The sequence below is a fragment of the Microchirus variegatus genome, assembly GCF_963457635.1.
Source record: "Microchirus variegatus genome assembly, chromosome: 16".
Taxonomy (NCBI): domain Eukaryota; kingdom Metazoa; phylum Chordata; class Actinopteri; order Pleuronectiformes; family Soleidae; genus Microchirus; species Microchirus variegatus.
The window spans coordinates 16708224-16729589 of NC_139817.1; the positions used below are offsets into that span (position 1 = coordinate 16708224).

At 41.4% G+C, this 21366-nt stretch overlaps 1 protein-coding gene across 1 annotated transcript in view; it reads left to right on the plus strand.

Moving 5' to 3' along the window:
- The window catches only part of grin3a (glutamate receptor, ionotropic, N-methyl-D-aspartate 3A), a gene marked incomplete at both ends in the record, with an annotated part of 61593 nt that overhangs the window by 29303 nt on the left and 10924 nt on the right, over positions 1-21366 (plus strand). Inside the window, 7 exons of the mRNA XM_083902358.1 lie at positions 471-1140; positions 2064-2447; positions 3008-3153; positions 10945-11060; positions 12567-12718; positions 19573-19734; positions 19841-19911. Coding sequence (XP_083758484.1) covers positions 471-1140; positions 2064-2447; positions 3008-3153; positions 10945-11060; positions 12567-12718; positions 19573-19734; positions 19841-19911 — 1701 coding nt within the window. The remainder of the gene's footprint in view (positions 1-470; positions 1141-2063; positions 2448-3007; positions 3154-10944; positions 11061-12566; positions 12719-19572; positions 19735-19840; positions 19912-21366) is intronic.

Sequence of the window (21366 nt, forward strand, 5' to 3'; positions counted from 1 at the left end):
TGTTCCAGTGTGTAAGACAAAGGAGTGTTTATTGGCAGAAACTGGGTATATTTCCTGTTGATATAAGTGTATAAACCCTTAAAATAATAATTTGGTCTTTATAGCCTTGGAATAAGCCTTTTTATGAGTAGTTGAAGCAAGGGCTTTGGTTTACGAAGGCCACCATCTTGTGCTTGCATGTTTCTACGGCAAGCTAAATGGACAAACCAGGCAGAACGTGCAAATAGCATGAAAGAAACTGAAGCTCACCGTGTAAATGACGAAGGACATCCTTTCTGATATGCGATGGACATGGCAAGGATTCATGTCTGCAAGGGCCGTGTAGATCTGGACCCCAAATGTTGAATATGTTCTCAAAAGATCATTTGTTTGCTAACCCTGTTGTTTTATTTGAAACATAACCTGTCTTCTATCTCCTCTAAACCCTCCGTCACAACTGTCTTCCTTGCTTTCCCCTTCAATCCCCTCAGATTTCTGTCCAACACATCATTTGAAGGCCACAGCGGCTTCATATCCACAGAGAGCCACAGCCAGAACATCATCTCAGAGGCGCATCATTACATCTGGTCGCTCCAGCTGGACCCTCTCGGCCAGCCAACCTGGACCCGCCTGGGGCGCTGGCGCAGGGGGAAAGTTCTGATGGACCAAAGGGCCTGGCCAAACCATTCGGGTTCTGGAAGCGGCGGCGACTGGCGCCGATCCGCCAGGCTGCACATGCGGGTGGTGACACTCGTGGAGCATCCGTTTGTCTTCACCCGCGATGTGGACGGGGACGGACTGTGTCCCGCAGGCCAGCTGTGCCTCGATCCGCTCACTAATGAAACGTCAGTGTTGAAAGGACTTTTCCAGAACCTCGCAGGACACAACGAATCTGTTCCCACCGACTTAAAGAAGTGCTGTTACGGATACTGCATCGACCTGCTGGAGAAACTGGCTGAGGACATGGGCTTCACTTTTGACCTGTATATTGTCGGCGATGGGAAATACGGCGGCTTCAAAAATGGTCGCTGGACAGGACTGGTGGGGGACTTGCTCAGCGGCGCTGCCCACTTAGCGGTGACGTCTTTCAGCATTAATTCAGCCAGAAGCCAAGTCATTGACTTCACCTCACCCTTCTTCTCTACCAGCTTGGGGATTCTGGTGAGTGCTGCCATTTCTCTCCTCATTACATACAGATTCTTCCGACTCTGGTCAATCCCTCTCTGCTCTGTCATTGACCTCACCTTAACACTTTCCACTTGGTATGGTCAGCCAGTGTAGAAATCGTTTTTATTATTGTGAACCCATTTTGAATACATAGGACAAGACGGTAAATGTCCATATAGGGACGTAGTCTCTACAATAAATCAGATGGTGGATGAGAACCATGAGCAAATGTAATTCTTCATTTTGGGGGATACAGACCGATTTCTCTGCAATTATTAAAACTCTTTGCATTATATTTGACAAGCATTGTGAAAATGGTAGTCCTTCTCTCTCTTCTGCTCCTCTCGAGGTAGCATTCGATTTTATGTGCAGTGGATCAAGCTTAGATTAACTGTTTCATTTTTTTTTTATTTTTTTTTCAGTTGAGAAAAGGTTAAAGAAGCGTTTGTGTTAATATGCAACTATGGAAGAAATATTATATCAGATTTTAAATGAGTTTGAATTTGGGGAACTGACATTTCTCACATTGAAATAAGGTAAAGCATTCAATATATCAAGAATAAGCAGCGACTCCATGTCTATTAGATATTTGTCCAGTTTGAGCCAGAATCAAGTGTTTATCCTCAGCCTCTCACGTGATGAATCTGAAACTTTTATCTTGAAATTTGGGGTGTGAACTTGGTTATCATTTCAATATTTTAAAGTTAGTTTAATGGACAGAGTCACATCCATAAAACAGGATAATGAAAAGGATTCATATTGCCCATATTGCCTATTCCCAGTCCCTATTACTTTCCATCCCATAATTTATGATGATTTATTTTACAATAAGACAACTTCATTTAAGTTTATGCCAAATTTGAACCACATATGATTTATTGTTTTAAGTTGTTCAATCCCTGTGCCCCCGGGCCCAGGTTCGCACCCGTGACACCGCCGCACCCATCGGGGCCTTCATGTGGCCGCTCCACTGGTCCATGTGGCTCGGCATCTTCGTCTCGCTCCACGTCACCGCCATCTTCCTCACCCTCTACGAGTGGCACAGCCCATTCGGCATGACTCCGCGTGGGCGCAACCGTGACCGTGTTTTCTCCTTCTCGTCGGCGCTTAATGTCTGCTATGCCATCCTCTTCGGGAGAACGGTAGCCATCAAGACGCCCAAGTGCTGGACAGGTCGTCTGCTGATGAACCTTTGGGCCATTTTCTGTCTCTTCTGCCTGTCCACCTACACGGCTAACCTCGCTGCTGTCATGGTCGGGGAGAAGACCTACGAACAACTTTCAGGGATTCATGACCCAAAGGTACAAAAGGCCCTAAATATCAACTCAAATGATATCGTTGCAGTGTGAAAGCATCTGAATCAGAATCTGACAATGTTTGATGGGTTGCATTTGGTCAAATACAGTCACGATGGAGCAGATATTTGAAAGGATTAAACTTGGAACTTTTAGATATTTAGTTTCCTTTGTCTTGAGTATTTTAAATGTCACAGACTTTTGACATTTCTACATTGCAGACATGGCCAAGTTCAAAATGATTTATCCACTTTAAAAGAGCATCAGTTCAGCTACTGACCAGTGGTTCAGGTATCTTTTATAAATGTTAGAGAACCCACTCTGAAGCCTACATATATTAAATAATTAAAACACCTTATTAAGGGTAAGTGAGACAAGGAAATAATGTACCAACTCACCAACTCTTTGAAACACAAGAATGCAGGAATTACTTGAAAAGAAGTGGTTCTAATTTTAACTACAAAAAAAAAAAAAAAAATTTGGAAAATCATTATTGAGCAATATTACTGCTTATGTGGATATTTTGGCAGAATCCCCTCTGAGTCTGTCTCTCTTCCTTCCTGCAGTTGCACCATCCCTCTCAGGGATTCCGATTTGCCACAGTGAGAGAAAGCAGTGCAGAAGACTACGTCAGGAACAGCTTCCCCGAGATGCACGAATACATGAGGAGATACAATGTCCCGGCAACGCCAGATGGAATTCATCAACTCAAGTAAGATGTCGTACAGCGCACACACACACACAAAAGATTTGCAAAAATGGCACCTCATTAAACCAAATTCCCTTGTCATTTGAAAGGATGGGTGTTGTCAAGATTTTATCAAAATGGATAGTGATGCTTAAATTACTCTTATCTATAGGGATGCACCGATTAATCGGCCAGTGACCGGAACCGGCCGATTTTCACGTGATCGGCCACAATCGGCGACCGGCTGCAATCGGCGACCGGCCAGTCAGACAGATATATTCCGATTTTAATTTAATTTTAACTTTAACAACATCAGCCACACGTGTACGTGGCTACACGCACATGTAGCAGAGTGTAGGTCTGGGCGGTATACCGGTTCAAACCGAATACCGTTGTTTTTCCGTTATGATATGAATTTTTAATATACCGCCGTACCGGTGTATTTGATTACACAACATCCGTGCAGCCGCACTGCTGTCTGCTTAGCGAGTGAGCGCTCTGCATGTAAACGTTTCATTAATGTTTATATATTTGTTTCAATCACTGAATGAAGCCTGTCATATTTGGGACAAGAGTCAGGACCTTAAATCACTTGCACAAACTTTTGATCAGCACTCAGCATTTGTTTGTTTGTCATTTAAACCAGTGTGTGTAGAGAGTGCGAGGCATTGTTGGCACAGGGCGGGAGAGAGAGAGACCGAGCGAGAGAGAGAGAGAGCGAGCGAGAGAGAGAGCGAGCGAGAGAGAGAGCGAGCGAGCGAGAGAGAGAGAGAGAGAGAGAGCGAGAGAGTGAGCTCTGTGCTCTTGGTCATTAGTTCATTTACTTATTTGTGTGTAGGTAATATGTTGTGAAATATATTTTAACTTAAATAAACTACACATACAGGTAGTGATTCGTTTTTGTATTTTTAGTTGGATATTGGATGTGAACTGATTGTATTTCTATGTTAAAATGTTCTATTAAAGAAAATATGCAAAAATATATATCTTTCTGTATGCTGTAGTAGTTTAAAAAAATTGAAATTGGAATCGGCTAAAATCAGTTTCGGCAGGTCAAACTTCTTGAAAAATCGGAAATCGGAATCGGCCCCAAAAATGGCAATTGGTGCATCCCGACTCTTATGAGGATGTTGTTTCTATATAACTTTGTGCAGAGAACGTCTGAACATAGAAGAAGCGTGTACTTCTTAACTCACCACTAGAGGACAGACTCATTTATTTATAAGAAGCGATAGATTTCACTGTAGCGAAGGGTTTCAAATCTTTGAAAATATTCATTGTGACATCCCTGTGACAGCCATTAAAAAAAACATAAGAATGCATTAACTATAAGGAGTGTTAGCTTCAGTCATTAGCATGGTAGCTATCAGGCTAGTGCTGAGAATCACAGGGTTCTCCACGATGCGATACTTGGTCCATGGTACCAATAATATCCCGATACAACAATTCTTTATTCACAACATGAAGAACAAAGTGCATAAAGTCTATGTATTAAACAAACATGGATGGAGCATCTCTTAACATAGCTCCCTATCCCATTATCCCACTGTAAACTCCCTCTTCTTTGGGTCACATAACTTCCATCCAAGTTTCCCCTCATTCATTTGAGCAGTGCCGCCGTGAGGAGACGTCAAGTATCGACTCCCAGCGAGTGAAACTGGCAGTGACTGTTTACTTTAGAGCTCCTCATTTGTCAATTAGATATGTCTGTCCTGCAGGCCCGGAGTGAGCCCAAACTTAAAGGTCCCATGTTATACCCTATTTCTCCAAGTTAAACTAGTTCCCTGGTGTCCTAATGAACATGTCTGTGACATGCTTTGGTCAAAATACCAAAAGAGAGAAGCACCACAGCAGTTCAATCACCCTGCCAAAACAGCCCTGTTCAGAACGCTCTGTTCAGTAGAAAAAAAAAAGAAAAGTAAAACGAAACTTAAAGGACAGGAAACGATATCAGCCAGAGGCTACTGGGAGCTCCGTGAGACAACAATTCCAGGAATTTAGCGCATTGTGATGTCCCAGTGAGCGCGGAAGTCAACATAGCGTGTTTTATCTCCTGTACTGACTGAGGAGGACCACAAAACCATGAGTGAGTCCTCTTTTTTCCCTTTTTTCACATGTTTTTTCCGACTGATAGGACCTCCAGAGTCCCAAATATAACGATTAAAATGATTAAAAAGTTGATTTTGCATAATATGGGACCTTTAAATATAATTGCCCGTCATCGTTGTCATCATTAGTGATGGGATCGGTAGTTCATTTGAGTGTACTGAATCACTTGAATCAGTTCATTAAAATGATTCGTTCAAAAGATTCGTCCACCGAATCGTTCAGTTCTAAGCAGGAGCCCAGTGCCCCGCTACGTGACTCACCTCCTCCCTGAGTGCAGTACGTGCGCGCCGCGGGTCATAGAGTGAGTGAGTGACAGCGCGGACGAGATTCATGTCCTCAGCGTCAGTACACCTGCTCTCTGTGTGTCAGTTCGTCTGTCAGCGTCAGTTCACCTCCTCTCTGTGTGTCAGTTCATCCCTCAGCGTCAGTTCACCTCCTCTCTGTGTGTCAGTTCGCGCCTCAGCGTCAGTTCACCTCCTCTCTGTGTGTCAGTTCGTCTCTCAGCATCAGTTCACCTGCTCCGTGTGTCAGTTCATCCCTCAGCGTCAGTTCACCTTCTCTCTGTGTGTCAGTTAATCTCTCAGCGTCAGTTCACCAGCGATGTGTGTCAGTTCATCCCTCAGCGTCAGTTCACCAGCGCTGTGTGTCAGTTCATCCCTCAGCGTCAGTTCACCTCCTCTCTGTGTGTCAGTTCGTCTCTCAGCGTCAGTTCACCAGCGCTGTGTGTCAGTTCATCCCTCAGCGTCAGTTCACCTCCTCTCTGTGTGTCAGTTCATCTCTCAGCGTCAGTTCACCAGCGCTGTGTGTCAGTTCATCCCTCAGCGTCAGTTCACCTCCTCTCTGTGTGTCAGTTCGTACCTCAGCGTCAGTAAACCAGTTCTCTGTGTGTCAGTTCGTACCTCAGCGTCAGTTCACCTCCTCTCTGTCTCTCAGTTCGTTCGTACGCGCGAATCATGAGTGAGTCAGTGTACTGACAGTGTACAAATCACAGCAGCACGGCCGGGCAGACACAGTTCACAGTCACTCCCTCTCCCTCCCCGCTCGGCGCACGTTGGCTGGCGTAGTTTGCCAAAGATTCACAGGACCCGGCAGTTCCACTCCCGGCCGCCACGCTCGCTGCTGAGCTCAACTGAACTAAAAATGGAACGAATCAGTTCATGAAGTGATCCCAGTCAGTTCGTTCAGTCAAATGATTCGTACTTTCGAACGAATCACTCCTGACCGACACAACACTAGTCATCATTGATCTTGGTTGCGATGGTTGATGGTCGATTCCCACTCATTCCAAAGCAAAGTTAATAAACGTGACACAAATATCGACTGCATTTTTTGTCTAGACACTTATTGACAATGTGGAAACCAGTCTCAATTTAATCCCTGCCCTTGATTCATCAATATATATAAAAATCTAAATCAATATATATAGAACAGATCTCATGAAAACAATAAGTAATAAGATCCGCGCTCAGAAACCTGGTTGGATCAAAGTCCTTCCTGCATGGAGTTTGGAAAGGAAACAAGATTTGGTTACTGAGCTCGTGAGAGTTTTAAAGCTCAAAATGTCATCTGTGGAGGAAATGAGCAGGACTTCAAACAAGCGAGGCGACAATGTGAGCGTTCTGGGGTTTTTATGTCCGACAGGGATCTGACATTAGCTACAAATTACCCCGTGTGCCATGTGTGTTTAACGTAAATGACGTTATAATATGATTGGATGACTCTATTGCAGTCAGTGCCACAAACTGGGTCAGGACCAACTGATGAATCACAGGATTTTTTTCTAGTCTTTAATTTAAGTGTTGAGACGTGTCCTCCTACGAGTTAAGACCCAGGTACGATTTTAAATTGAGGGACCTCCGAGTGGTAGTGCAAGTAACAGCAATCTGGTGCTTTGGATGTGTCATAACCAAGTAGCTTCGATGAGGTTTTTGCCAGAAGTTCGTTTAGTGGTTTATTTTGGTGTGGTCGAGGGGTTCAACACCCATGTTAGACTTTTACATAACATACTACGGGACGTGTCACTTTTTGTTTGTTTGTTAGTGTTGTAATTTATTGCCTAATCCTGTCTTTTTTAGCCCTAATCCTAACCTCAGTAACACTTTTTTTTTTTTACCTAGTTGAGTTTCAAAATACCAGTGCGCTAAAAACGTACTTTTGGTTGACCAAAATGACTCATAGTTAGATCTCAGTTTGAGCAGTTGTTTTATGTATATGTTGTCAATAATGCTGTCAAAGATACATTACAGCCACTAGTGCTGTGCGTATATTTATAGTAAAGTGCAATGTCCTCGGTAAAATTGTACTTTAATAATAAGTTACAGAATACATTTATCATAAATTGAATGTTAAGTATATCTTTTTTTGCAGTAATATCCTTTAAAAATACAGTCTACAGTTGTGCTCATAAATTTACATACCCTGACAAAATTTACGATTTCTTGGCCATTTTTCAGAGAATATGAATGATAACACTTTCACTCATGGTTAGTGGTTGGCTGAAGGCATTTATTGTCAAACAACTGTCTTTACTATTTTTAAATCATAATGGCAACAGAAACTACCCAAATGACCCTGAGTTTACATACCCTGGTGATTTGGCCTAACATGCACACAATTTGACACAAACGGGTTTGAATGGCTATCATTATTATTATAATTATTATTATTATATATTATTATTAATAATAATAAATTAGTGGGTGTGTATAAAAACGTCAATGAGTTTCTGGACTCCTGACAGACACTTGCATCTTTCATCCTGTCCTGCACGGACGTTTTTGGATTCAAAGTCATGGGGAAAGCAAAATAATTGTCAAAGGATCTGCAGGAAGAGGTAGTTGAACTAAAACAGGAAAGGGATATAATAAAATATCAACTTAATTGAGAATGCCAATCAGCAGTGTTTAAACTCTAATTAAGAAGTGGAAAATGAGGAGTTCTGTTGAAACCAAACCATGGTCAGGTAGGCCAACTAAAATTTCAGCCACAACTGCCAGGAAAATTGTTTGGTACGCAACAAAAAACCCACAAATAACTTCAGGTGAAATACAGGACTACAGGAAAATGTGGTGTGGCTGTTTCAAGATGCACAATAAGGAGGCACTTGAACAAAGATGGGCTGCATGGTCGAGTTGCCAGAAGAAAGCCATTACTACACAAATGCCACAAAGTATCCTGCTTACAATACACCAAACAGCACAGAGACAAGCCTCAAACCTTCTGGCACAAAGTCATATGGAGTGACGAGACCAAAATTGAACTTTTTGACCACAACCATAAACACTACATTTGGAGAGGAGTCAACAAGGCCGATGATGAAAGGTGCACCATTCCTCCTGTGAAACACGGTGGTGGATCGCTGATGTTTTGGGGATGTGTGAGCTACAAAGGCACAGGACATTTGGTCAGAAATTGATGGCAAGATAAATGCAGTAAATTATCAAAAAATACTGGAGGAACATTTGCACTCATCAGCCCGGAAGCTGTGCATGGGACGTACTTGGACATTTCATCATGACAATGATCCAAAACACAAGGCAAAGTCAACCTGTAATTGGCTACAGCAAAATAAAGTGAAGGTTCTGGAGTGAACATCTCAGTGAATATTTAGCTTTTGATTTTACTGCAGCTTTGACTTCAAAAGAAAACATAAAGTGTTTGAATGTAACAAGAAAAAAAAAAGATTTATGGAGGAATTTGAGAACATCTCATTGTGAGAGATGCATCACTGCGTACAGCTTCTCTATAAATCAGGTTATGTCACTGATCAAAATCGTATTTTGCAGAATCCATGTGCCAGCATCAGTAACAACCAAAGAAAATCACTGAAAAGTTAACCTAATATTTTCACATGAGCGAATACAGCTAACCGACTGCAGCTTTTCTGCTCTAAATTAGAGCATTTTCTGGAGAGAAAGTGTGGTGTGGTGACTGGAGCGTGATCACACAACTGTGTTCCTGGCTTGCTCGTGGAAGCAGACGATGCTCCTGTCGAATAACATCTCATTTTGTGAAGATTTTCTTTTCACACAACTGCAGCTCAACCCTGAACACAGCAGCTAAGTTTACTATCCAGTAACAGGTCTTCTGTCATGATAGAGTCCAAAGTTTCTGCATTAATGCATCGTCTCGTATAGAATACAATAAAGAAATTCTGCTGAAGACGGCAGCAGCAGTGGTGGTGTTTTCCATTTACGCCACTGAGATGCCACCACATTCAATTTACAAGCATCGCCGCGGGAGTGTGATACAGAAAAGTAAGCATTGTGTATTCATTTTATGGGTTAGTTAACAGGTTGATGTCAGGGTTTTGCGGATCATAAAATATATACAGTGCTTTTGATGGAAGGTCCAAGGACACACACCCTGAAAATGAATTCAAGCGAATAGTGGGTAGAGAAGCTGGAGGTGAATTTATATCACTGTCCTTGATAAAAAAAACAACAACAAAAAAGCATTAAAAAAATACCTTATTTGTAGCCTTTGTATCACAGAAGGCTTTAAAAACATTTAAGCTTGCTGATTTGTAAACCTTACACAGTGTCGAGGCTTAATATCTCACCTCTGTATTAAAAAAGGCTCGCAGCGAGAAGAAAAGTGGAATACAAATGAACTGAGAGAAGGATACAGGCCAACAAAATAAATTATAGGTCCAGGTAAGTCAAAAGGTTGAGAGAGAGTGAGAGAGTTTTGTTTACACATTTCCAGTGATTGTTGAACACTGTTCCTCTTTTTTAAAAAATGCCCGCAAAGCAAAAATAAATTGTTCTCATATGACTTCCATGCTGTATTCATTGCTTTCCAATTTGTGTGTATGTTATGTGTACGGAGTGTGAAAAAGCACAAGGACACGAGGATTAAAGCCAAGAAATATGTTTAAAACAAGTCTTTTAAAGTTCGAAGCCCAGGAGTAAAGACGGCACTCAGTAAAGGTTCTTTTAAAGTTTATGTCTCGCAGGCTGTTAAAGGTTAAATTTTTCATGTGAATTTTAAAGCCTCATTAGGAAGATGTGTGCGTGTTCCATTGGCTTATTCCCACAAGGTACGGAGTTTAGTTAGTGCCGTTTGCCACTGAAATCAAATCCATTATCCTTTACTTACATGAGAAACACCTTAACGGTTAAAAGCATTAGTTCGGCCCGCAGAAACATTTCTGGCGGCACGCAGTGGATTACAGTTGATAGTTTTAATCCAGGAGGTACTAAGCTTGTTAAATGTTTATTGGACATTACTGGATACAGACCAATAAGAGTAAACAAAAATACTGGGTATTTACCTGGTTTCTATATGGTGAATTTTAGTGTATTATTGGGTTATAAGCTGGTAATAAGCAGGTAGCTACAGCCCCCAATTACTAGCTATTTACCCAGTAAATATATGGTAACTGAAATGTGGTATTAACCTGTAATTAGAAGGTAAGAACAATGGCCAAAATACTGGGTAATTACCCAGTAAATTATAAAGCATTATTAACGCTTATATTACTTAACGCTAAACTGTAGAACTGCAATCTGGTCATTAAAATGATTACAAATGGGATTTATTTCTTTTTTTTCCTTTGGCGGCCCTCAGTCCAATGTTGGGTTCCTAAATTGGCCCTCAGGTATCAAAACTTTGAGAACCCCTGGTTAAAAGGAATAAAAGAAAATCCCTCATATTGTCCACGGATGATGCATCTAACGTGTGTTTCTCGCTGTGTCTTTCCAGGGCCGACCCTCAGAGACTGGACGCATTCATCATGGACAAAGCTCTGCTGGACTACGAGGTCTCCATAGACGCCGACTGTAAAACTCTGACTGTTGGAAAACCCTTTGCGATAGAAGGTAACACCACTCGGAAGCGTGTTTAATAACACATTATAGCTCGTTCGGGACATAAAAATTGTGGTTTATCTCGTTAATGACACAGTTAGGGGGTTGATTGCTTTTTGATTAAAAGTAGAAATTTCCGTCCAGTGTTGGGGAACATTAGCGTTTATTCTTCTGTAGAAAATGTTTTAGCATTTTTTTAGCCTTAACTCTTAACAGTATCAATCTGCCTTTATAAAAGCTCACTTCTCTCCACTGTTAATCTCCAGTCCATTTAGGAAGCAGCGTCTTCTTCTCTCTGTTAGAAATCTTCCCATGGTGGTTTCTTCCATTACGGGCCAGCACAGTGCCAGTTTCCTGCAGTGTTGTTAATTACTTAATGCACCTTAAAGCCTCCAGGACACAATTCAAATCAATCCAAGAGAGTTTCCCCACCAAGGCAGGCTTCTCCTGTAAGTGGTCAGAGCTCTGTTGAAGAAATTCTGAGATATGAACCAAAGACCAATTCATCCACCTAAACCAGAGATTTTTCTAATGTTTTGAAAGCCAAGGGACTTTTGGGTGTTGCTCCTGTTGTTTCTACGCAACAAAAACCAGGGAGCTGCTGAAAGGGCTGTGAAGTTGTTGCAGTTGTTTTAATTAACGGGGAAAGAAGTAAAAAATAAAAATAAAAAAAAGACGATGGGTAACCAGCATCGGATTTTCAACACAGCAGCCTTGATTCAACGTTTGCATCTGGGTGGTGTGAGGTCTTAAAGCTCAGTTCAGAATGCACAAAACAGCGGTTTGATGCAAATTCTTTGGCCCGAGTATGACACCATGCTCTGGAGGAACTAGATGAGCTGAAATGCAAACGCTCCGAGTAAAACAACAAGGCTGGATCATGATTGCTGATGCGTGTATTGATTCAGAGATTACTGAATCCATAAGGCAGCAAATGCTATGATGACACATTCACTGCCCTGACTTTTAGAAGGTAAATTAAGTAGGGTATTGGCATTATTAAAAATAAATATAATTCTAAATACAATAGGTAAGAAATAGGTACGAAATACTCAACCCTAAAAGAAGGCGGCACATCCAATTTGTACCAAGGCCACACTGTTGGTGTCGAGGTTAGCACTCTTGCCTTTGCAACCGGAAGACCTGGGTTCTCCCTGTCTTTTGGATTTTCTTCCCAAAGTTGAACACCATGCAGACATTAGGCAAATCAGGTATTAGGCAAATTGGACACTCTGAAATTGACCATGAGAGTGAATTTGTTGAGGTTGTTTGTCTCTATGTGTGGCCCTGTAAAGGTCACATAGAGTGGTCCTGTTGCACATATGTTAGTTATGGAGGTCTCCTTACATACATTAACTTGTTTTTATGGTCAAAAACCTCCTAGTTGCTGTAAACGAGCTGATCTGTTCTTATTGAAGCTCTTGCCAGCTGCGCTGTTTCAGACAGAAATCATGTCAGAAATCATCACAAATTGGTTTTAACAATTATTTTTTTGTCTCCCCACGGCGTGTCCCCCAGGCTACGGCATTGGCCTCCCGCAGAACTCACCGCTCACCTCCAACATCTCGGAACTCGTTAGCCAGTACAAGTCAGACGGCTTCATGGACATGCTGCATGACAAATGGTACAAGGTTGTGCCATGTGGAAAGCGCAGCTTCGCTGTGACCGAGGTAAGACCGGCACAGCCGGGACATTTCAAAACACGCTTGTTACAGAGATTTTTGATTATGATTATGATGACAATGCCTGACATCTGAACAGTGAGGGCTATAGGTTTTAAGACTTGAGATAGGGTATCTGGTCCAGATGTCCTAATAAAGGACTATCTTATCTCGTATCTGTTATCATCTTGGAGGTTTTTTGTCCCAAGCTCTTCAAAACACCAAAGACTAGCCATGCTCCTCATTTCATCATTTTTCTGGCTCCCTGCCCTCAGTATACTCTTGCCCGGCACTACCTCCACCACCTCCATGTACAGTAATTTCTCCCATGTAAGTCAGACCCTGGGCCCCTGACCCCAGAGTAGCTAACCAAGCTGTGCTCTCCGTAACATCACAACACCTAAGCACTTCAGGCCCCATGGTCCATCCGTGCTGTACTGCTATTACAAAGCACTTAGCTCTCTTAGCAGCCGCACACTCTCTCAACCCAGCTGTGACTTTGAAATCCCCAAATGCGTCTCCTTGCTCAGTATGGACTCGATGCTCTCCACATTTCCCAGCCTGAATTGAAAAGTAGCTTTCGCGAGCCTCGCTCCCCTCGTCCTCTGGCCCATATTCTTCCTCCGTCTCTTTACTCCTTCCATTATTTATTTTCTTAGCCGCGGCACGACAGCCAATATAAGCCCCATCTAATTAGGAAGCACTCATGGCGTGTGCCTTTGAATGACAGCATTGTCTAAGTGCCTGACAGATAAATGTAAATCACCAACGCATGAGTCTAGTAAGAGTTCAATTGTGGTGCCACGGATTTGGTGGACTCTGGAGAATCAGCGTCTCGCAGTTGCAGGGATTTCAACAAATAATAACGCGAGTGGTGGTCAAGAAAATTGCTTATTTGTGAGCAGCATAAACCAAAAACTAAAGAATGGAGGCGCTCTTGAATTGATTTTAATCATTAATCATTTTTAAAGCCCTCCATTGCCTGGCCTACAGATTATATTTGATTTAGAAGCTTTAATCCCTAATTCACCTGAGATCCTTGGGCGCTGGCCTTCTCTGTGTTCGAGATTCCTTTTGCAATTACAGCCTGGAGACTGGAATGACCTGCCCGAGAAAATAAGACCATCTGAGTCAGTGTCTTCATTTAAGTCCCACATGAAAAAAACATGATTCTATCAGAAAAAACTATTTTTATTTTATCTCGCTGCAGCGGTTACACATAACTTTTCAATTGTACTTCTCTGGCAGATCTTAAATTAGCTTCTTTTAATGTTGGCTGTTGTGGATTTTACTGCATCTCCGTTTTGCTCTTTCAGATAATGAATCAGTTGCTACTTATTTGCTTATTTCTATCTAAATTAGGAATAGGGATATCTGGTCAAAAAAATTGTAGAAATGTTAATCAGTGTTTCGTCCACAAACATAAATATTACTTTTCCTGTCAGGGTAGGAATCACAGGGTTTATAAGCCCAACCCAACCCTAACAACCAAAATTGCTGAAAGAATTTAGAAACCAATTATTCATCAATTAATCGCTGCAGACCTAATCTGGAGGCTGTGCTTGCTCCCAAGTCTGAAGTCATTACTAATTTGAGATGCAGAATGACACAAGTAGATTACAGCATTTTAGCCTGTCCAACATTAAAGGATAATTGGATTTTGGTCCCGATCTGACCCTTCCAACAATCGTAGGTGTCTAACAATTTTTGGCTGATTTGAACAGATTATCTGGCGAAATTATCCTGCATTTTGAGGGATTCACAGAAACCATTTTAGCCCCATTGATCTAACCCTATCCCGTAAATATTAAACATCTTTGATATTTACGACTGGGGGCGTGAGAAGAACCAATGAGTTGACCGGTAAATGGATGTTGCATACTTTTGTTTGGAACCAGAACTTGGGGCAGCCCATGACCACGTGGAAAGGGGGCTTGGCTTGTAACTAGAGGGTTGTCGGGTCTAGTCTCATTGGCTTCCCGCTTCTCCGGGATTAGTTAAATGCAGAGAAGGTTTTTTCCCCTGTGATTTCCCATGACTGATAAAGGACTCGTTTCATTTAACTTGTACAAGAAGAAGTTCTGTCTTCTCAGCTATGACTTCATCCACAGGCTTTTTTTGCGTTTCTCAGCACAAAACATTGTTCAAATCTCACGTTAAATCACACAAGTCTCTGTGAGATCCCAGGAATCTCCTCCCTGAAATCCCCAAGTGAGTGGTCCTGTGTCTTGACTGGGATCCGCTCGTTGTGTCTGTGGTCTCTCCCCAGTTTTTTAAAAGTCAACCCAGAGTTGAAAATCCTCTTTAATCTGCCCTGACAGACGTTATTTAACATTCTCCCACAAAAGGAGCTTCCAAAGTCCGACAAAGTGCTGTCAGAACGAACACTGACAGTCGACGATCAGTGGAGAAATCATGTTTATGTATGAATTAGTGACGAGGTTGGCTCAGTTCAGTCCTGCTCAGCAACTTTCTTATATTAATCTTTAATTCTGATGAATGATTGCTACAGCAGCAGCAAAAGCAAGGATTCGGAAAAGATGGAAAATCAAAAAAAAAAAGAATGTATGTGATGGATTGCTTTGAGCGAGTCAGCCAAACTCATCCTGGCATCAAACCAGCTCTCTGTCAACCCAGACGAAGTTGATCTTATTTAAGTAATAAAATCAATAACACACTCACAAAAATGACATATTATTCAATTAGCTAACATTAAGAGGAGCAAATGTGACATCACCGCAGAAATAAATTGTGAATGAAAATTGGGGGATGCAGTTTTTTTTGGTGCAATGTAGAGCTGAAACAATTAATCCATTACTAAATGAATCATCAACTATTTTAAAAATCGATAATCGGTTTGAAGCTTTTTTTCTTACTAAAACAAGATTTCTGATTATTTTAGCTTCTTAAATGTGAATATTTTCTTTGTTTATTTGCTTCACATCAGAAGAAAATCATTAAAGAAATCATTAAAACTGAATCATTTTGGTTTGTGGACAAAACAAAGACATTCAAGAACATCATCACATGTCATTTCCAGGTTTGACAAGCACAGATCAACATTTTCTGACTCTAGTGCAAAGTACGTTATTCAGATTATCCACAGCAGTTCTATTCAGGATGATAACAGAAAGTGTGAGCAATATTATGGACTGTGTGTGTGTGTTCAGGAAAAGCCTTGCTCTAAAGGTGTCGCTTTATCTTCCTCGTCTGAGTGGAACTTAAATGTGACTGTTCCGTCTGTATCGCAACCAACTTTCCTATAATAATCATCCACAAGCACTCAGCAGAAAAAATTCATTACAGCGAGCTCAGCCACTCACAATAGAATCCATCACCTATTCGTTTCCAGCAGGACTTTTATATTGCAATCATTGCAGCCACCGCCGCCGCTACTATATCACTCTCTCTCTCTCGTCTGCAGTAAAAGAGAGAGATCCCTGTGAGCGTGTGCATCTGGCAACAAGTGCTCAATTAGGCAAAGTGTGATGTTGCATTTGAAGACGGCGTGTTTGCACTCACAGAGTGATAAACACACGCAAACATCTAAACAGGGTTTCATTATGGCCGAGAAAATTCAGGACAAGAACAAGTGCAAATTAAGATTTGAAAGGAGAAGGAGAAAAGGAAAACAATCAGAATAGTAAAGGGGGTAAAGGGTTTTTTTTTCAGGGCAGTAAATCAGTAAATATAGGTCAGCGTTTGGTCAATAGGTCATGTAGCGTAGTGTAATTAAACTAGCCGAAATATTACAGTACAATCCCGCGCGACCCTCGTGATGTGGAGGATAAAGTATTAGATGATGAGCTGACACGTGACCAGGGCCGATTTTATGTCCCAGTCTGTCCCTGACCATAAATAATACGTTATAAAACCGAAGCTGTGGGCCGTACAACATCTGACTGAGGGTGATTGGCCCGCTTTGGACATCCCTGTTCTATATCTACATACATTATAATTTATCCTCCTCTGTACTTAATAAAATGCCAGGAATTGGTCCGTAAGACAAAACAACTTTGGGGAAAAAGAGACTAAGGGCCAATTCCAATTCCAATCTTAACCCTCAAGCTCAACGTTTAATCTTAACCAACCTTCAAAACCAAGTGTTGAGGGTTATTTTGTCACTTAGAAATGGGACACCCCTTAAATGCAGATACGTCTTCAGACTGTGGGGGCAGAATAACACGAAAGCTGCGTCCAGTCTGTCAACTCCAAAAAAGAAGAACACATTTACGAGGCACGATTATTTATTACGATCCGTTTGTCAGTCAAGTTATTAGGTTGTCACTTGGTTATAAAATGATACTCATACAAATACCACAACCACAGACATATTCAGATTACAGTTACCGCACACCATGGCTTATTGAAAAGTAAACGATAGCAAACGATCGCTTGTGCACACCGGCCGGCTATTGACAAAAGATCGTAAAATAAAAATAAATGTTACTCAACAATGATGTAAGTAATCCATAATATGGGCCTAAACTAAGATCATACAATGGTTTTCATATTTTTTATATCTCTATTAACAAAGAAAATACTTCATTTGTAGCGCACTCGTTTCGCTGCTTTTGACGCCATCTTTGTTATGTGAAAACACGCAATGCATTCTGGGTAGCCCTTGCTACCAAGGGTGGTCTCGGAAAATCTCAATATTGAGGGCGATACAGCCCTAAAACTTGACCCCCAACTTAATTTTTCTGAAAATCGGGACAGCACTTGCACTAGAGGGAGGGCGCATTTTTGAGATTGAGGGTTAAGATTGAGGGTTAAGCAAGGAATTGGAATTCACCCCAAGAGGATCAGTCACTTCATCCGGACATTAGCTGAAGCTCACAATCCCACATTTGATCATCAAATTGGGTCTTTTGTTATTGTTTTGACCCCTCGTGGAAGAAATGACATACTGCATAAAGATAAACTTTCAGAACACTTTCTCCTCAATCTGCACTGCAATGTATTTTAAATAAAACAATGCACAACTAAATATTAAATACAGTAGAGAAATGTGTCCCCTTTAATTGGATTTTTTTCAAAAAGTGAAAAGTGATGGTGCTGTTTCTAAGAACAAATGAAAAGAAATCTGCCTCATGATCCATTCTGCATTAGTATTTATTGTCACATTCCGTTTGCATCAGCGAGCATCTGAAGTTGACAAGACTGTAAAAATTTTCTCACAACTCGTCTCACATCCATTTGTTCAATTTGCAGCTACAGCGACTTTACGAGGAAATTATGTCGGAGGGGAGGAGGAGGGGGGGAATAAAGGACACAGTACGTTAGTCTGATGCAGCTGTTTATTCATTCAAAAAAAAAAAGAATTAAACATTTTAAATTACGATGACTTGCAGGAGATCACACACGTTTCCCTGGCGACAAAAGCAACAATTGTAAATCACGCAGGTGTTTTTACTGTCATTACAGTCGGGTTGAGGGTAATTTCCCTGCCACGACTGCAAAACATCTGCTTGAGTGAGATAAGACTGCATGAGCAGACTCTTCCAATATTCTTCTCCAGTTGTTTATTTATTTATTTAGTTATTTATTGCAGTAAAAATATAATAATCAACTTAAGTGAAACAGAAATAGACTGTATTACTATAGATTTCACTATCACTGCCACAGAAGACTGTGAATAATGTAGTTTGCAAACACAGGGAATTAAAGAAAAATGATTATTATTATTGTTCTATGAATAGAATTCCTTTAAATAACTTTGACATTGAGACTATTTATGGATTTATGGAATATTTAATGGTCTTTTATTCTCTTTATCTACCTTTTTCCCCCTGATCGCACCTCGTTCCGTCTCCTTTTCTTCCACCTTTAACCTTTTCTCTCTTTGTGTCTCCCTGTCTCTTTGTTTCTGTCACCTTATCTCTGTCTCCTTGTCTCTTTATATCTGTCTCTGTCTCCATGTCTCTTTGTCTCTGTATCTTTGTCTCCCTGTCTCTTTGTCTCTGTCTCTGTCTTCCTGTCTCTTTGTCTCTGTCTCTTTGTCTCTATGTCTATCTCTCTGTCTCTTTATCTATGTCTCTCTGTCTCTTTATCTGTCTCTTTGTCTCTTTATCTCTGTCTCTCTGTCTCTTTGTCTCTGTGTCTTTGTCTCCGTCTCCCTGTCTCTTTATCTCTGCCTCTTTGTCTCTTTATCTTTGTCTCTGTCTCTTTATCTTTATCTTTGTCTCTGTCTCTTTGTCTCTTTGTCTCTGTCTCCCTGTCTCTTTATTGATGTCTCTTTGTCTCTCTGTCTCTTTGTCTCTGTCTCCTTATCGCTCCCTCTTTGTCTCTGTCTTCCTGTCTCTTTGTCTCTGTCTCCTCGTCTCTTTATCTCTGTATCTTTGTCTCCCCGTCTCTTTATCTCTGTCTCTTTGTCTCTGTCTCCTTCTCCCTGTCTCTTTGTCTCTGTCTCTTCAACTCTGCCTCTTTGTCTCTTTATCTCTGTCTCCTTGTCTCTGTCTCTTTGTTTCTGTCCTCTTATCTCTGTCTGCTTCTCCCTGTCTCTATGTTTCTGTCTCTTCGTCTCCTCTCTGTCTCTTTGTCTCTGTTTCTGTCTCTGTTTCTTTGTTTCTGTCTCCTTCTCCGTCTATCTCCCTGTGTCTCTTTGTCTATCTCTCCCCTCCTCTCTGTCTCTGTCTCTTTCTGTCCTCCTGTCTCTTTGTCCCCGTCTCCATTTATCTGTCTTCCTCTCCTCCTGTCTCTCTGTCTCCCTGTCTCTCTGTCCCCCTATCTTTGTCTCTCTCTCGCTCTGTCTCGGTCTCTATTTCGCCCCCCCTCGTCTCTCTCTCTTCTCCTGTCTCTCTGTCCCCCTGTCTCTCTTTGTCCCCCTGTCTCTCTCTGTCCCCCCGTCTCTCCCTGTCTAGACGCTGCAGATGGGCATCAAACATTTCTCGGGTCTGTTTGTGATGCTGTGTGTGGGCGTGGCCTTGTCTCTCCTGACCACCATCGCCGAACACATTGTGTTCAAACTCGTCATCCCGAGAGTCAAAGAGCCGCGCTACAAATACTGGCTGCACACGAGTCAGGTGAGAGACAGCAGCCGAGGTTACAGTTACAACAATATTTCAAAATAAAAGCACACTACAGCAGAACTTTAAGGCAGTAACTTTGTATGTGCCTTTTGTTTCGCAGAGATTACACCGGGCGCTCAACTCAGTCTTCACTGATGATAAACTGCCAACTGTGACCAAACCAGAGAAAAGGTGAGTTCAGTCACTCAGAAACTGCTCTGAAGCATTCAGGCTGATTGTTGCTTTGTATGAATTAAGAACAAATATCACAAAAGTCATTATTTTAGTTTGCTCGTCTGTCACAAGATTGTACAAGTGTGATTTCTGGATTATTTCCACTGTAAGATACGGTGGCCCAGAGGTGTCAGGACAAATACAAAAGCCACAACACAAATGCAAAAGCCACAACACAAATACAAAGGTCACAACACAAATACAAAAGCCACAACACAAATACAAAAGCCACAACACAATTACAAAAGCCACAACACAAATGCAAAAGCCACAACACATATACAAAAGCCACAACACAAATGCAAAAGCCACAACACAAATACAAAAGCCACAACACAAATACAAAAGCCACAACACGAATACAAAAGCCACAACACGAATACAAAAGCCACAACACAAATACGAAAGCCACAACACAAATACGAAAGCCACAACACAAATACAAAAGCCACAACACAAATACAAGAGCCACAACACGAATACAAAAGCCACAACAGAAGTGACCTACAACGGAAGTGAAGGGTACCGGATGTTGACAATTTTTTTTTCTTTTTTATGGATGTTGATAATGTGGCAGTAAGGACCGTGATTATTAGTTAAATTATTAATTATATACTAATTAAAATACTAATTGTTAATAGGAATAATATCTAATGTGTTGAAGTAGTTTTATAACTCCCGATTCTTTCACTATGTTTCCTCAATCGAAAGTTCATCACGGATCTCGCGCTATGTTCTGAGCAGCGAGTAAGTCCGTAACTTTAATGACATCTAAGAACTGCGCCATCAGCGATCACTGTCCGCAGCCGGGTCTGCTCCCGTCACTACAATATTCAACACTAATTTGCGTGTTCATCACATTTAAAAGTAATTTCATGAACCGATAAAGACGATAAGACAAACACCCTCCCCGGGAATCAGTGGTGAAGTGACCGCAGGTCTCAGTGCATCACACGGTCACAGCTCCACTGGCGCACACCGTCATCAGTGCCTCGATGTCCGGGACTGAACACAGTGATGAAGTGCAGCATGTCTCCTCTCCTCAATGAATCCACACAGCAGCTCGATAATACATTTGAAAATAAATGTTAATGAGCGACGAATAAACAACTAAAACCTGCTTTGTGATAATATTTTAAAAAATGTAAACGAAACCCCCTCATTGTCTTCATTTATTCACATTTCTCATAAAGTTTTCATGTCGTAACTTTATGAGAAATGACTGATTCCCGGGGAGGCTGTTTGTCTTATCGTCACTATCGGTTCATGAAGTTACTTTTAAATGTAATAAACACGCAAATTAGTGTTGAATATTGTAGTGACGGTAGCAGACCCGGCTGCGGACAGTGATCGCTGATGGCACAGAGACTCATGGGAGTGGGTTCTTATGTGTTGACAGAAGTGTTATTGTTG